The following is a 17,755-nucleotide window of genomic DNA, read 5'->3' as shown; positions in this document are numbered from 1 at the left end:
CTCTCCGAGGCACGGAGGTCTATGACAACTTTCAAACTACGGGCAATCTTAGATTTTTTTAACAGAAAACTCAGAAAAGACTTTATTTCCTCGCCCCGTTATTTGAACCTGAGAAATCTTGCGTGGTAGTTACATACACTACCGACCGCGCCAAAGAGGCAGTCAGAAAAAAAAATATATATATGACCATTTGACGTACTTTTTACAAAGAAATAAGCGATATTTTGAATTTAATCATATTTCTGCATTCGGCCTTTAGGCACACAAAGAAAAGTAGCGCATACAGTTAGTAACTAAATTCAACGTATTGTGTACCTCAATTGACAACTAGAGTACGATTCGATAGTTGCTATCGTTACATTGCTGCTTCAACGTGACTTATTAATCACTATTGCTTAAGAAAAACTTCAATGTACAGCCAGTTGCCAATTGAGGTACACAGTACGCTGATCCGATATTAGCCACCTTTACACACACACTGTATCGCACGTTCTTAGTATCGTACAGTATTACGCGCGGGTGCGCAGCGCGCTCCGAGAGAGCGATTCGCGGGCGCGGACAGATGAGCGCGGCGCGTGCTCTTTCCTTTCCCCTTACACGCGCGATTGTTGTTTCATGCGCGATAGAGTGTGTGTGTAAAGGCTAATTAAGCAATTATATACAGAAATAATAAGAAAATAATATAATAAATAATTAAAACAAAAGCTTTGCTACATAAAAAACAAAAAAATTAAATTAACCTATTCTTGTTTTTAACTGACTAGTGGACTAGCCCGACCTAGTCCGGGTATAGTACAAATTTATCCCGTTGATTCTATTCTCTTGAGAATTTAGATCCCATCGATCCCATACAAATGTTATCCCGACAGTATTATTATCCAATTTAGTTTAGTAGTTCAAAAGTTATGCGCGTACATACGTTTTAGTAATTAATTTTTATTTATATAGAATCCCAGTAAATTAAAAATATTATATACAATTCCTTGCCCAAAAAACGACATTAAACCAATGTTAAAAACCAATTTCGTAAAGCAATAAAAGCACAACGTCAAGCGAAAATCAAATATTAGTGTCAATTAATTTACCCAATGCCCAGAAAATGTGCCCAAAATTTACCAAACGCCCAGAAAATGTGTCCAAAATTTACCAAACGCCCAGAAAAAGTGCCCATTGCCCAAAAGTGCCCAAATCACGCCAATATGTTAGTGCCAATGTATTTTCTATCACACTCACCTAGTTCCCTAGCTTTCTTTCTAGCAAGATATTCTGGACTCGTTTTGTCCACGCGTGGACGCCCCCTTTTGCGTTTCTCCCCACTTTCCGGCGTCCTATTATTCATCATTGCAGCTGTGAAGAAATTAAATAAAAAAAATAAAGTAAAAAACAAAAATAGTACTAAAAAAATATACAGTCAATTATTTCGCTTAAATATTTTTTGTATTCGCAATTACTTATACAAATTACAAGCATATATTATTAAGAAGAAAATTGATAATAAATAAATTATATTTATCGTATGGTTAGTGGTCAACCTAGTGTCAAAGTAGTGTAAGTGTTTGTGGTGAACTGTTGTTATGTTAAACAACAAGCGTGACTTGTATCACGGAGACGCTCAGCTCAAACACTGCACCTGCATCTATGTAAAGTCCACACTAAGATTGCTTAACCCATCGTTTACCAAACAGCGCAACTAACTAGTACCTATCGCTCAGCGGTCGGTAAACGATCAGTGTGTTAACTTGTACATTACATGGATGTAGGTGCAGTGTTTGAGCTGAGCGTCTCCGTGATACAAGTCACGCTTGTTGTTTAACATAACAACAGTTCACGACAGACGCTTCAATAACTTTGACAACAGATTAACCATTAATTAGGGAAGCAAACATAGGTCTAAAAAAATATCGATGTATACCTTGTTTAACTTAATTATCATTTGCTCAACGGTGAAGGAAAACATCGTGATGCAACCTGGTATGCCTGAGAGTTCTTTAGAACAGTTCTTGAAGGTATGCAAAGTCCCCAACCCGCAATTGGTCAGCGTGGTGGAATCAAGACTTAATCCCTCTTCCTCGTTTGGGAGGAGAGCCTTACCCAGCAGTGGGACATTAATGGGTTATTTCTTTTTTACTTTTTATACTTATAATAAATCCTTATAGCTGTCAAAACATTAATACATCGATATCTTTGGGTCATAACATGTATGTTCCTAGACCATATCGTTTGCATCCCTAAAGGCCAGTTTCTTCATACCTAAGTAACCCCTAAAGCCATTGACTTTTACTTGAAGCTAAGAAATTGACTGCCTCCGTGGCGCAGTGTTCAAAGTCGCCACGCCGCTACCATTGCGTCGGGAGGTCGTGCGTTCGATTGCCGCACGGAACAATTATTTGTGCGATCCACAAATCATTGTTTCGGGTCTGGTTGTACTTTGTGGACGTTGTTTGTATGTTTGTAAAAGTCGTCGCGACATAAGAGCAATTCTTGGTACTTTACCCCCATACTTTTGCTTTTTAACCCCCGACGCTAAAAGAGAGGTGTTATAAGTTTGACGTGTCTGTCTGTCGCTAATAAGTTGTAGGGGGTGAAAGTGGGGAGATTAACCGAATGTCTGCAAAACTCGGATGGGGTCTCAAATAGCTTCGTATGCTGAGAAAGTTGGTGGTGGGAAAATTAGAATGGCTTAACCTAACCAACCTACGAAAAGTATGAAATAAAAAATGTAATTATAAAATTGGGGATTTTTTCAATTTATAGTTATACTTATGATAAAGAAACTGGCGGTTACCGCTAACCATAAGATAAACCTTATATCTACTACTTACCCATCTCTTTAGCCTGTTTCCTCGCAGCAACATTGGCTAAATACTCAGGGCTTGTTTTATCCACTCTGGGTCTACCCCGTTTCCGTTTTATTGGGGTGGGAGGACCGCTCGATTCGGCTAGTACATACATACAAACATTAGTCTAAGTTTACCTTTGCATGTTAATATTAGGTCGGGGGGAAAGTCTTTTCGCATTATAGTATGTACGAACTTGTAATAAAATCTTTTCTCTATACAAAAAAGCTCGATATTTGGATACCTCACGAGCTCACTGAAAGAAACCTAATGAACCGTGTACTCATTTGTGATTTTTGAAGCCAAAGAGATTTTATTACAAGTTCATACATTTTATAATGCGAAAAGACTTTTTCCCCGACCTAATATATAACAGAATACAGGAATCCGGTATATGGCTATAGTCTTGCCCCTTATTACATGGGACTAACATTGTTAATGGCGAAACGTGGGTGTAACAGGCATGATTTCATGTATGTATAATATAACTATTATGGAAAGGGGGATACTGGACCTTTTTTTTCCTAGTAAAAAAGGGGGTAGTCCTAAAAAAAATGGGAACCTAAGAGTTCGTGTGTGCAAAGACGTGAAATGACGGCTTCCGTGGCGCAGTGGTTATGGTAGTCGCCACGCTACCAGTGTGTCAATCAGGTCGTTAGTACGATATCCACACGGAACAAATATTTGTGTGTGAGGTAGTAATTTCGTTGGTTCGATTCCCACAAGGAACAACTAATTGTGCGATCCACAAATAGTTGTTTCATGTTTTTGTCCTTTGTGTCCGTTGTTTGTATGTTTGTAAATCCCCGCGACACAAGAGCAATTCTTAGTGCGGGAGTGTCTCTAAAAAAAACCGGCTAAGCGCGAGTTCGTATCAAAAATGAACGAAAAAAACACGTTTATTGTATGGGGACTCCTCTTAATTTTTTTTAGTATTTGTTGTTATAGCGGCAACAGAAATAAATCATTTGTGACAATTTCAGCTTTTTAACTATTACGGTTTTTAAGACTGTATCTCATAAACCGTGATGGCTAGAAAGCTGAAATTTGGAGACAGACAGACAGCGGAGCCTTAGTATTAGAGTCCCGTTTTACCCATTTTTGTAGGGAACCATAAAATCGTTTTGTTTGTCGTAAGCACTTACCAGTGGTATTTTGGTCATGTTTATTATGCCTCGCGGCATATAACTCTGGCGGGACGAAGTGTGACACCGGCGAACGGTAGTCCACGCTCAGAGGTAGACCACCAGGCACTGTGGACAAATTACATGAAGAAATTAGCAGGAAGTACTCGAGGATCTCGTGGCTTAGTTAACAACAGCCGCGCGGATCGATCTGAGGTTAAGCTGCGCTTGTCGAGGTTGATCTGTGGATGGGTGACCATCTTATACATATCAAGTTCCTCCATGTTTTAGAAGGCACGTTAAGTTGTGGGTCTCAGCTGTCATTTTCGAAGATCTTTGACAGTAGTCAGAAGCTTGAAATTCTGACAATCAGTCTTACCGAGGGGTATCGTGTATAACCCAGGTAACTGTGTTGTGGAGGTCAGATAGGCAGTTGCTTCATGTAAAACACTGGTATTCAGCTGCATCCGGTGAGACTGGAAGCCGACTCCAACATAGGCAACATTCGGCTCTATCTAAGACTACTTCTCGGGGCTTCCCTTAAGACCTTCGGGCGGCTTGAACCATTTTGACACTAAGTGCACCACTAACCATAGCCAGTTGCACTCACCGGTCGGTAAACGATCTGTGGGTTAAGCAGACCTTGGCGCGGTCAATCCATAGATGGGTGACCGTCGGAGCGGGCGTCTCCGTGCTTCGGAGGGCACGTTAAAAGTCGGTCCCGGTTGTTGTACTAAGATAACAGTCGTTAAGCCACGTCAGTGGCCTCTCGGGCGGCTTGAACAACTTTGACACTAGGTTGACCACTAACCATACGATAAGAAAAAAAGACTGTATTATTCCTTACCTTGGTTTAACCCATATATATCTCCATTAGGTTCCATCTTGGGTTTCTTCTCGGGGCTCTCCTTCTGACTACCCTCACTGCTGTCTTCCCTCTTCAGTTGGGGGAGCGCGCAGTCCAATTGACTTTCACATAACGCCATTATATATAATCTGATTTAATTTATATAATTTTTATATATTATACTGGAATAGAAAGAAAATAATTGATTAATTATGGTATTAAACCGCACGTTCGGCGCAGTGATTTAAGCGGTCACCTCGCCGCAACAACCGGAGCGCCGCGTGTGGTGGGTTCGAATCCCCCCACAAATCTTTGTGTGATGAGCACGAGTATTTGTTCTGAGTGTGGTTGTTAATGTATCTATATAAGTATCTATTTAGAAGTATATAAGTATGTTTATCAGTTATATGATTACCATAGTACAAGCTCTGCTTAGTTTGGAATCAAATGACCGTGTGTGAGCTGTCCAATCATATTTATTTATTTTAACATTTGGCACTACAGTTGTCTGCCTACCCCTGTGGGAAAAAATCAACTGTTTATCTTTCACGGTTCATGAGATAGAGGCTAGTGTTTTTTTTTTACCCTAAACTTATCAAAATCAAATCATTTATTCATTTAGGTCAAATATTGACTCTTATGATAGTCGTTACAATTACTGAATCTACCACTAGCTCGAAAAGGGGGTACAGCCTTATGAGAAGAGCTAGCAAGAAACTCACGGCCACTGTGTGTGTATTTGTGGGTCGCACAAATAATTGTTCCGTGTGGGAATCTAACCCACGACCTCCCGACGCAATAGTAGCGGCGTGGCGACCTAAACCACTGCGCCACGGAGGCAGTCATAAGTTAAATGGTGCGTACTATATTTTATATGAACATCTAATTAATTGATACAACAAAGTCCCGTCTTTTTCCCATAAGGCAGACACCAGAGAACGTCACTTGGTACGATCCTTACAAACTTCCCTTGCTTCATTCACATACATACATGTTGTCATACAGGACCGCCGGTTACGAGTACTACGCACCAACCTCATTGTTTTGCTTCTAAATTCAATATTATTAGGTCGGGGAAAGTCTTTTCGCATTATAGTATGTATGAACTTGTAATAATGTTTTGCGTCGGGTTACAACCTGCAACCGCTTGGGAGGTACTAACTTATACCACTCGGCTATCACTGCTAATTAAAAAATGTATATTATAGAATAATCACGCAAAATGATAGTTTAATTCGAATAAGATTTTAATCAAATCCATTAAGGTCAATTTGGGTAACTTTGAATCATTTGGGTAACATTGACAGTGGAAATATGAACTAGTTTCGATTATTTTTCAGATGAAACCAACACAATTGATAAAGGTTGATTTTTAAGGTTTAGTTTTGCAAACTTTTATCAATTGTGTTGGTTTCATATGAAAAAATAATATTATATTATAATATTATATAATTAATTTGACATAAGCCATCAGCCCGTAATTCGATTGAAGCAAGTTTGCAAAACTAAAATGAATCTTTATCAATTGTGTTGGTTTCATATGAAAAAATAATCGAAACTAGTTCAAATTCCGACTGTCAATGTTACCCAAATGATTCAATATTACCCAGGTTGACTGTATCGACTTTTAAATTCTTATTTGACTTCCTACAACCTGTTAGTCTATTTAGAAAAGTGAAGTGAGCAACAGGTGTCAACTTGTCAGATGAAAACCTGTCATTGGTCGATATAGGACTGTAGTGTCCGCGTAGCCGATATTCGGCTATATGATATACTAGCTGACCCGCGCAACTTTACTGGTACTCTGCTCCTATTGGTCGTAGCGTGATGATATATAGCCTATAGCCTTCCTCAATAAATAGGCTATCTAACACTGAAATAATTTTTCAAATCGGACCAGTAGTTCCTGAGATTAGCGCGTTCAAACAAACAAACAAACAAACAAACAATCAAACAAACAAACAAACTCTTCAGCTTTATTATATTAGTATAGATAGTATAGATTTAGCCAGGGAAATCGTCACGCGATCGAAGTGGCGAACAGAAGTAATAAAGTACCTATTTCGGACTGTTCTTATTATTTTTCTTTATTTTAAAGGACAACTTCCATGCTTCATTGCTCTTGTGTCGCGGGGAATTTAATATGACTACAAACATACAATTGTTCCATGTGGTAATCGAACTTACGACCTCCCGGCGCAATAGTAGCGACCTTAACCACTGCGCCACGGAGGCAGTATTAAATGCGTCCATCAAAAAAAGTAAGTTGTTGCCAAACGAATACTATTGATAACAAAAGACTCCCCTTATAAGAAAGGTGATCTGAAAAAAATACAGTTAGGGGACTTTATAAAGACTTTTAAAGAAGGGGGACTTTTACAAAAGATTTGAGCACGTGCGCTACCTGATTTAAAGATTATACCTGTTTTGTAAACAGGTTTTTAAGCTTTAAAGTGCATATGAAAACTAGTGTATTTTTTTCTAATTCGATTTGGACCTCATTTACGCATCGCCACCAAACGTTAGAGTTTGGCGAGTTTACTTGAAATAAACAATAATTGTAATGTTCATATGTACAAAATAAATAAGAAAAAAGAAGTACATAACTTTTAAGAACAATAATTTTGTCTTTTTTAACAGCCGAGTGGTATAAGTTGCTACCTCCCACGCAAGTAGTTGCAGGTTCGAACGCGAATTAACACACCAATGACTTTCCGAAGTTGTGTGTGTAATAGAAATAATTGTCACTTGTTCCAATGGTGAAAGAAAACATAGTGATGCAACCTTGTAAGCCTGAGAGTTCTTTATAACAGTTCTTAAAGGTATGCAAAGTCCCCAATCCACAATTACGTGTGTCAATCCAGCGTCGACTCAAGGCCTAACCCCTCCCTCATTACGAGAGGAGACCCTTGCCCAGCAGTGGGACATTAAAGAAAAGAGAAAGGGAAAGTAAGACAAAGGAGTAGATATCTTTCGTGCTTCGGGCACGTAAAAAGTCGGTCTCGGTTGTTTTCTAAGATAACAGTCGTTAAGCCACGTCAAAGGCCTTCAGCTTGAACAACTTTGACACTAGGTTGACCACTAACCATACGATACGATCGTTTACCGATCAGTGAACGCAACTGGCTATGAGCGCGTCGTCAAAGGGATGATTTTGGTGTCAAAAGCATTTTTTTTTTCTTAGGGGTTGCAGAACACCCTAATACACCCTTCATAACAAAAGCTTTATTCTTACAAGACCACAGGTGTAATAACAGGTGATTGTCATAGCTGTCAACTGTCAAATACCTGTCAACCTGTGTCCTTTCACAGGTTTACAACCTGTTGTCAAAACAAACTGCTTCATAATATTATGATGGTTCATCATTCAGTTTTGTCTCATAAGAACTTAAGATTAATTTGCCAAATAGGTTAGGGCAGGTTTTTTTATTGTCAAATTTAAGTATAACATTGAAGAATTATGACTTCTGGACCTACCAAAAGCTCAGAAAATGTGTAGCATAAAGCCTTTTGAGAAGAGCTGGCAAGAAACTCATAACACCCTTTTCACATAGGTATCTACCTATCAATATACAACGTGTCCCAAAACTCAACGTCAAAACGAAAACCTGAGCTAGGCCGAGTTGGGTTGGCTCTCAAAAAATATTTAAAAAAAATCTATCTCATGTAGTTTCAAAATGACAACCATTTTTGTAAATTGTCACCCTCTGATGAGTTTACGTCTACTGTGGCTACAAATGACTTTTTTTCTAGTTCTTTTTTTGTGTGGAGTATTCCTAAGTAACGCTACTACAAATTTCAATTCATTATTTGCACACAACTTCATTGGAATTTCTGAAAATATCCCTTTTATGGCGAATTATGCCTTGAAAATATTTCATCACTCGACTTTGACAGTCTTTCCTGAAAAATAATTGTACGAAGCTTTTTCGGCATGTACTCTTAAAAGTTGGCGCATTTAATGGGCTTTCGAAAATGGTATAACACTTACTAAACTATTTTATAGATTAGTTATTAAACATTACTTCCCTTTAATTACACCTTACAGAACGCCTAGATGACATTAGAATAATTTTGAGAAAGTTTTATGACGAACTAATAATAAATTAAATATCAACTATCTTAAGATTTTTATTATTTTCCAATCGTCTATGAAATAGTTTAGTAAGTGTTATACCATTTTCGAAAGCCCATTAAATGCGCCAACTTTTAAGGGTACATGCCGAAAAAGCTTTATACAATTATTTTTCAGGACAGACTGCCAAAGTTGAGTGATGAAATATTTTCAAGGCATAATTCGCCATAAAAGGGATATTTTCAGAAATTTCAATGAAGTTGTGTGCAAATAATGAATTGAAATTTGTAGTAGCGTTACTTAGGAATACTCCACACAAAAAAAGAACTAGAAAAAAAGTCATTTGTAGCCACAGTAGACGTAAACTCATCAGAGGGTGACAATTTACAAAAATGGTTGTCATTTTGAAACTACATGAGATAGATTTTTTTTAAATATTTTTTGAGAGCCAACCCAACTCGGCCTAGCTCAGGTTTTCGTTTTGACGTTGAGTTTTGGGACACGTTGTATAATGTGTTCAACTGACTAAGACCCTACCCTTATCTTATTCTGGGAGAAGACCCATGTCCAGCAGTAGGACAATAATTGGTTTATTTATAATATTAAATAGTGATTAGTTAATTAAATCACATCTTATTTAAAAAGTATGCGCTTCATGCACATCCGTCAATATTAAAATAAAGTATAGATGCATCTACCTAGGTGAATTATTTATTAATAATCCTAGATAGGTACATAAAATTGCTTCCTTTTTTAATGGAGTTTGACATAGGCCTTAGAATATTACTTGCTATGAATCCTACAAGTGTGTTTTGCTCCATTCACATCCATACATCTTGTCATACAAAACATGCAATTTTATATCTTTAGAATCCTACTTAACATCACTCCTCTTTTAATTGGAGTAGACAACTACTAAAGACTGTCACTAGTTGCTATCCCAGCAAACTTCTGCTTCATTCACATACATACATTGTCATACAAAACACATATAATTAAATTCTTTTAAAACACTACATCAATGTAAATAATCAACAAACTAGTTTTCCAATAATAGCTTTACATAATAAAGTAGAAACCAGTATATTTTAAATAATTTCCATTTAATATTATATAATTTTGGACCATACCTCAATTGGGTACAGATCTTCACTCAAGACATGAAATCTAGATGTTATTTATGGGTCATTCTCAGTTAAGAGGTAATATGATGTTAGAAGAGGTGGCATGACAAAAATGATAAAAAATTAATGTAGTATCAGTATTTTCTTACCAAAACACTTATTATCTTCATATCCAGACAACAGCCAGACAAAATCTTAATTTTTTACCATTTTATAACTGACCAGGGGAGATACTGAGGACAGGGGAGGGACATTTATGTTGTGTTATGAAATAAATAACAGTGGTAGTTTGAGAATCAACTTCATTTTTATTTAATATTAATCAGACTTAATTTCAACAGCCATCAGACTTCACTATAAAATAATCTTTCATTCCTACAAAGCAACAAAAACATGACATTATACGAAAATCAATTTGTTTGTTCTCTAGGTGTCATTTCATTCACAGTTTTAATTAGTCCTTCTTTTTTCTTATCATATTTCTTTTGCTCTTTAATCTTTTGCTGTTCATATTTCACAGGGTCATTTTTTATTTTTTGGTATCTCAGTCTTTCCGCTACACGTTTTTTTTCTAAGCGTTCTTCACGCGTCATTTTTTTTCGTGCCGCCATAATCTGCAACCAAAATATGGTAACTTGGCATCGACGTTTTTCTATAAGGTAACCGGGTTAAAAAGGACTGCTCCTTTACTTATTACAAAAACAATAAGAGTTTCGAGGAACACTACCTGGTATGAGATATTTAGGATGAAAGCGACAATAAACACTCGTACAATCGACATTTAAAATAACAAGATTTATGTTTAAACTAAAACCAGACTAGGTAAATACACTCGGATACTAAATAATGGATAACTGCATCATAAGCAGGAAGCAGTTATCTCCCCTGAGCAGTAAGTATCTCCCCTGGTACCTTAAGCGGCAGGGGAAAGAAGACAAGGGAGATACTATTTCGACAAAATATCGATATAAAAGTCTAAATTTTTGTAACAAGTTATTAGACGGGAAGATTACGATTCTTTGCATACATTACAGTAATTCTAGGAAGAAAATAAAATATTTATGCCTATAATAAAGAATAAAATCTTACCAGGGGAAAGAACACACTCACTGAACCACGACAGTTTTCACCAAGTGGCGTCTGTGTAATAGCGAACCATATGGCGGGCGCATTCGCGCCGACGGCTTGCTGTCAACTTCACGTTAGTAACTTTGTGCTCAAGGTCAGAATTTACGCGGCGAAATTAAAAGTCGTGAGTTTTTAATGAAAACAAAACGCCAGGGGAAGAGATGCTATATACAAGGGACAAATTTCAATATTAAACATTTTATGAATATCTAAATGTTACCTTTTTTATTTTTTTCATTGCTTTAATTTAGTTTGTCTAGTTTTTAAATAATACACAATTTAATTTATTTAATAATTTAAAGATAGTTAAAAATACTAATTTATTAACATGATTGGTTAAAGGACAGACCAGGGGAGATAAATTTTTCATGTATAAGGCGCTTTTGTGACTAAATTAAAAACATTTCATCGGTGAATTTTAGTGACCTTACAGAAGATACTGACTTTGATATTCTCACAGCTTTATTTTAAATAAATTATCAATTAAAAATATAAAAAAATTCATTGACATTGAAATTACCTCATAACTTAGAACGACCCTTATACTAATATTATAAATGTAAAAGTCTGTCTGTGTACACTTTCTCAGATAAATGTATGAACTGATGTATGTATGTGAATGAAGCAAGGGATGTTTGTAAGGATCATACCAAGTGGTGTTCTTTGGTCTCTACCTACTGGGAAATAACCATGATTTTGTATATAAGTATGAATGTATGTTTAAAATATTACCAAGAAAAACAAATTTTGTATTATAGCATGTAGTGTTCTTTGCTGTCTGCCTACCCCTATAGGAAATAGGGGTGATGTTATGTATATTAAAAACAGTACTAGCATATTAAATGAAGCAAAAGTAGTTTGTATTATATCAAGTGGTATTCTTTGGTCTCTGCCTACACCCACGGGGACGAGATGTTGATTAACAGACTGCAGTAAACCCTTGCAGGTAAGCTCAAATGCATTTTTTTTTCTTTCTGCTGTACTTTTTCTTTTTAAATGAGAACATAAGGGACCCTTATAAATAATGTTAAAGATTTTTTTTTTGCACTCATTAGTGTCTCACTGCAAAGCAAGGACATCTGTCTAAAGGGGGAGGAGTTAAGCCTAAAGTCTACCACGCTGGCCAAGTGCGGGTTAAGGACTTTGTATTGAAGAATGTTACATGATATTAATGTTTATGTTTTGTATATTATGACTGTACTACTGTATAGTCAATTCCACAGCTATAGTATTAGGTAGGTATATCAGCTACTTGGAGTCAATAGTCTTAAGATTCAGTCAGTCAGTCAATCACTTTACATTGATTCGATGCCATTCTTTCATTAGTTCATGCCCAGCGGTGGGACAGTAAAGACCAATAGTATAATTAGTCATAGAAAAGGAAAAAGCTTATTGACATTAAGAAAATCATTCTAGGTAACTTGACTAATGAAAACAAATCTTTGTAGAAAAACAAACAACATAGAGTACCTATACATAATTTACTTCTATTAATGCATGTGATAGTTCAAAATCTATTATAGTAGAAACCAAAATATCTTTGTACAACTCACACAAGGTCATCTGATTACAAACTAAGCAGAGCTTGTACTGTAACCAGACAAATATTCTTAAGTATTGCTAAGTTTATAAGCAGTATACTGATACACATAAAGACATATATAACTGTCCCACTGCTAGACAAGGGTGTCTTTCCAATGATGGAAGAATTAGGCCTTGAGTCTACCACAATGGGTAGGCAAAGATAACTTTACAAGGAGAGGGAAAGTGGGGCTATGAGTCCACCATTATAGCGAAGTGTGGGCAAGGATCTTCTTTAACAGGGAAAGGGTGAGTTGGGCATAGACTCCACCACAGTAGCTTAGTTTAGGCAAGGATCTCTTCCTAGGTGGATTAAGAGTTGAGCCTTGAGTCCACCAAGGAGGGAAAAGTTGGCTTTGAGTTAACTATAGTAGCTTAGTGTAGGCAAGGATCTCCTTTCAAGGTGAGGAAGGGTTGAGCTTCAAGTCCACCATGGCAAGTGAAGATTAGAGACTTAAATATTGATCAATTAACACCAGAACTTAGGACAGATAGTACTCAAAGCCTTTTACCTCCCACTGCTGGACAAGAATCTCTTTGAATGATGGAAGAGTTAGGCTTTGAGTCCATGACAGAAGCTGAATAAAGGTAAGAATCTCCTTCCAAGGAGAGAAAGGGTTGGGCTTCAAGTCCAGCATACTAAGCGTAGATTGAAGACCTAAGCAAGTACTAACATTGATAAATTTACATCCAAACTTAGGATAAATAGTAATCAAAGACCTTTTACTGTCCCACTACTACGCAAGGGTCTATGTATATGCAAAATGTAAACAAGAATCTCTTTACAATAAAGGAAAAGGTGGGCCTTGAGTCCACAAGTCCATCATACTAAGTGTAGATTGAGAGCCTTCAATATATCAATACTAAAATTGATAAAAAACATCTAAACATAGGACAAATCATACTCAATTCATGTAATATTATTTAGAGCACTTGTTGTACAGCCTTTATGAGTTATGTATGACCTCTTTTGACAGCCAATAAATAAAAAAAAAGTAATTGTCTTGTCTATGTACTCTGTAAATTATATTGATGAAAATCTTACTTCATTATTAATTTATTAATGGTTTTATTTTGTATTTCTTTCATTTTAGTGTGTGTATGATAGACTTATTTAATATACATAGGTATATTTCCCTAGTTAATTAGGTAGTTGGCAAATTATGAGGATAAATAAACAACAAAAATATTTTTTTTATTTTATTTACCAAATCAGAGATTTTTTTGTTCCAACTCAGTAATTATTGACTGTGAAGGTTGTATACTAAACAGTTTGATGGTGTAATGCTGTTTAATTGAAAACTTTCCTCTTTGAGTACACTAGAAATAAGAATGACTGCCTTAGCAGATTTTCCATGAAAGAAAATTTCTTGACGACAAAAAATACGCATTAAAATAGGAAAATTCTTAGTTTAAAACGTAAACTAAGCGCGTTTAAGTAGATTTATCTCGATAGACACCACGCAAAGTTAATTAAACCTTATCAATACAACAAGTTTTATGTAAAATTAGTAAGACTCACCTATATTCTTATAACACCATTATAAAACATTAAAACACTAAGATAAACCACTTTTTTACACTTAAAACTTACGATATAACAATATTAATTATATTACAACACAATACAAACATAATATAACAACAGAAAAACGTAAATCGTAAAATAAAGTTGTTACTTCAACACGATCAATTCAACATGAACCCACTGTAATATCGAGAACGGAAATATACGCAAAAGAAACGTTTCCAACTCCTAATTTAACGTGATACTACATCGTTGTTGTATTAAAATGCCTTTAAAAGTGATTACAAAAGTTTTTAGCGTAGATTATCGAAGATATAAACAAAATTCACAAGGTACTGAAATATTGCTAGACGTCCATTTCACTAAAGCTAGCAACGCTACTGCCTCAAGGAAGAAATTATAAGGCGAACCTATTTTTTTTGTGGCAACATTACGTGCTACTTGGACGAATAACGTTAGTATTCGCTGACGTAAACGCTTGTTCCGATTCAATGTATGAAAGTACTATAAATAATTAATTGAATTAAATTGTTTGCGCATTACGTGAGTGATGGACGAAATAAGTTAAATATATTATATTTTAAATAATTTTGTGTGTTACGAATATAATAAAAATAGTTATTTAGAATGATTTATGCAAAAATACTATCTTTAAATTCTTAAGAAGACTAGAAAACAGATCAGTTTTCTTTTAATTAAAGTGGCGTTTATTTAGAATAAAATACTTTATTCAAGATAAAACAGTGCATTTACTGATACAAAAGGTACATTACCAATAAATTGTTTGTTAAAATGTTGTTTCATGTCTTTACAACATGAGACATTATTATTATTCAACCTACTAATGTCAATATTCAATATCCAACGTACACTACGGAACACATCAAAAAGTTAACCATTGTCTGCTGCAGGAAAATACTCTCTTCGTAAATCAGTCGGCTTATAGCAAAAATGATTCAAATCTAAATTAAAGCCTTAAAAAATAAAATTAATACATCACAAATGTACACAGATTATTTTAAGAGTATGAGTGATCTTTACTAAAAATATAACGCAAAATGAAAAAGTCGGAAAATGCGATAAACAAGCAACATTCTTTGGGTGTGGGGCGCTGAGAGAGACAGTACGAAATGGCGATAGTTATAGGTAGGTCGAGCGTCGAGTTGGCATTGTAATAAACTACTTGACGTGTTTATCGCTGGCCGCGTTATCGCTTGCTTTGTGCGGTTTCACCTTGTTACGAACTCGCTCGCCTTTCAACCACTGACGTATATTCGTCGTTTATTTACTTATTTTTTAATAATCCACATATTTCCACAAATACGCTGTATTTGTTGGTTTTTATTTTTTCTATAAACATTCGGTGATTTTTTACAATATTTGTGATTAAAGTTTTATGATTAACTGATTTTATTACGTAATTCATACTGTAAATAAAGGCTGTATTGGTGTTGTTATTTCCGGGAACTTTATTAATGTATTTCATAATAATTACAAAGGTTAGCAAACAAAGGGTTAGACAGTGTATTAAAATACGAAATATTTTGGTCACAGTATTTTATTTTCCAAACAATGCAGCTTTATTTAAATCATTAAGTATATTATGATGAATAAGCGCACCTAAATACTAAATTAGGGTTAATTAAATTAGTCATCTCGTTCTCATTGGTCCAACACAACCATATTTAAAACGAATATAAAAAAAAAAATACACAGCCAGCTTTGCAGATATTATAATGTAGTCAAAGTAATAACCTTTTTTCAATGAAACAATTATAGCGTATATTAATATCTAACTCTTTATCTGTCGATGTATTTATTTAATAGAAAAAAACTTGTTTCAAACAACTTATTGTTTGTATAAGCCTGTTGTTATAAAGATAGTAAGCGTAGATAACTTGTGTACATTATCGATCAGTACATATGACCTAAAGAATGAAAATCAATAGTTTGCCAGCAGAGGGTGGGGTTAGACATTATTAGAGGGAGACAAAGAGAACAGATCCAATAAAAAAGTGTATAGGCTGAATGTGACTGGTTTGAGTAATTGCTTTTTATAAAAAAAGCAATAACATTAATCTAGTCCACCATTTTGTTTTTGTTATTAAGTTAATTTGATGTTTTCTTTCATTTAGTTATTATTCTGAAGTATATTGCGCCTTCCACGGCTAGTAATGTCAATGACCTTCGCTATCTTCGATTTTAAAATAGGTGGATACTGCTAAGATACCTTTATATATTATTGCGTACCTAAAAATAATTCAAGAATCATCTGTCTCTATGGTAATATTGTAACAATGTATTTAGTACATAATTACTTAAATACTTAATTGTACGGTTCAATATGGCCGCATTTACATAATTTCTTCAACGAAAGCTCCCTAATGAGTTAATGATAAATATGTTACGATAATCAGGCATTTGAAAAAGTATAAAGACTTTTCTGGGATAACCAATGAGTTGTGGATCATTTGCTAATTGATTTTAATAATAAAACAATACCTTTAAAAAAAATCTAGTCTTTTATTTTTAATCCTTAAATAGAATGTAGGTACCTATTACGTTTAACTTATCATAATGTCCAGATTAAGTTTAGCAAAATGTCCGTATGTATTTTTAATAACATTTTACGACTAACTTAATACTTTTTTTAAGTACAGTTATGTACTGGTAACTGAAATATCAGATAGATTTTGTTCAGTAGATAGGTACCAATTCATTGATTTTTGTGTGGAACAAAGAAAGTCGACAATAGGTGTATGCAGACGATGCGCCGGCAGAAACTCTTTAGGATGCAGGCTAGTAAAGTATTCTGAAACAATTACAGAAAAGAAAACCAGTTGAAACCATAAAAAAAAGGAATTTAAACGACTATTATCCTAGCTAAGGCTAGCTCTATAATATTTTCAAAATCAAATCCTCACGATTTCCTTCAAGCAAATTATCTTTTATAGGACATAATAAGCATATTTTTTGTCGTAGTATTATCATTAATCATTAATAGTAAATGATTTAGGCACATGCGTTTGTATGAGTCACCGTGATTACATTGAATACGTCATTACGGCCTAATATATCTATTCATATGCTAAAAATAGATACTCGTTGACAAAAATACTGAACTAAAAAGGTAACTATGAATAATTATTATGATACATAGTAAGTTGTTATAATCAAAATAAATTCCCTTCACATTTATTTTTTCGTTGGAGATAATAGAAGGTTAGTATAGTGATTGTCTATTCTTATACTTAATGAATGATAGGTATACATCGAAAAATAAACAAAATAATAGCAGTAAATCCTTAACAAAAAAGTGAATAATAAATTGTTTAATTTTGTCCAAGGCAGGACATAAGTTGCACTCTGGGTCATCATGATTTTAAAATTCGCGCTTTAAGATGGCCATCAATGGCCGTCAAATGAGAACGGAAGCTGACTAAAAAAATAAGTTTGGAAACAGTAAATCTTGGCAGTAGTCAATGTCGGGATTTTTACGTTAAAAATCATA

General features: G+C 35.0%; 1 protein-coding gene across 6 annotated transcripts in view; it reads right to left on the bottom strand.

Annotated features, from left to right (window-relative positions):
- The window catches only part of LOC142985429 (uncharacterized), a 38,434-nt gene extending 23,814 nt beyond the window's left edge, over positions 1-14,620 (bottom strand). For 4 of the 6 annotated variants that reach the window (XM_076133593.1, XM_076133596.1, XM_076133595.1 and 1 more), the window contains exons 1-5: positions 14,239-14,620; positions 4,809-4,990; positions 3,983-4,090; positions 2,823-2,939; positions 1,234-1,347 (exon numbers count right to left, since the gene is read on the bottom strand). In XM_076133593.1, coding sequence (XP_075989708.1) covers positions 1,234-1,347; positions 2,823-2,939; positions 3,983-4,090; positions 4,809-4,947 — 478 coding nt within the window. In that variant the 5' untranslated portion in view covers positions 4,948-4,990; positions 14,239-14,620. The remainder of the gene's footprint in view (positions 1-1,233; positions 1,348-2,822; positions 2,940-3,982; positions 4,091-4,808; positions 4,991-14,238) is intronic. The other 2 variants (XM_076133598.1, XM_076133599.1) reach the window with 1 other exon arrangement.
- Between the last annotated feature and the right edge of the window lie 3,135 nt (positions 14,621-17,755).

Source organism: Anticarsia gemmatalis, chromosome 30 (genome assembly GCF_050436995.1).
Source record: "Anticarsia gemmatalis isolate Benzon Research Colony breed Stoneville strain chromosome 30, ilAntGemm2 primary, whole genome shotgun sequence".
Lineage (NCBI taxonomy): Eukaryota > Metazoa > Arthropoda > Insecta > Lepidoptera > Erebidae > Anticarsia > Anticarsia gemmatalis.
This window is presented reverse-complemented; position numbering and strand designations above follow the sequence as displayed.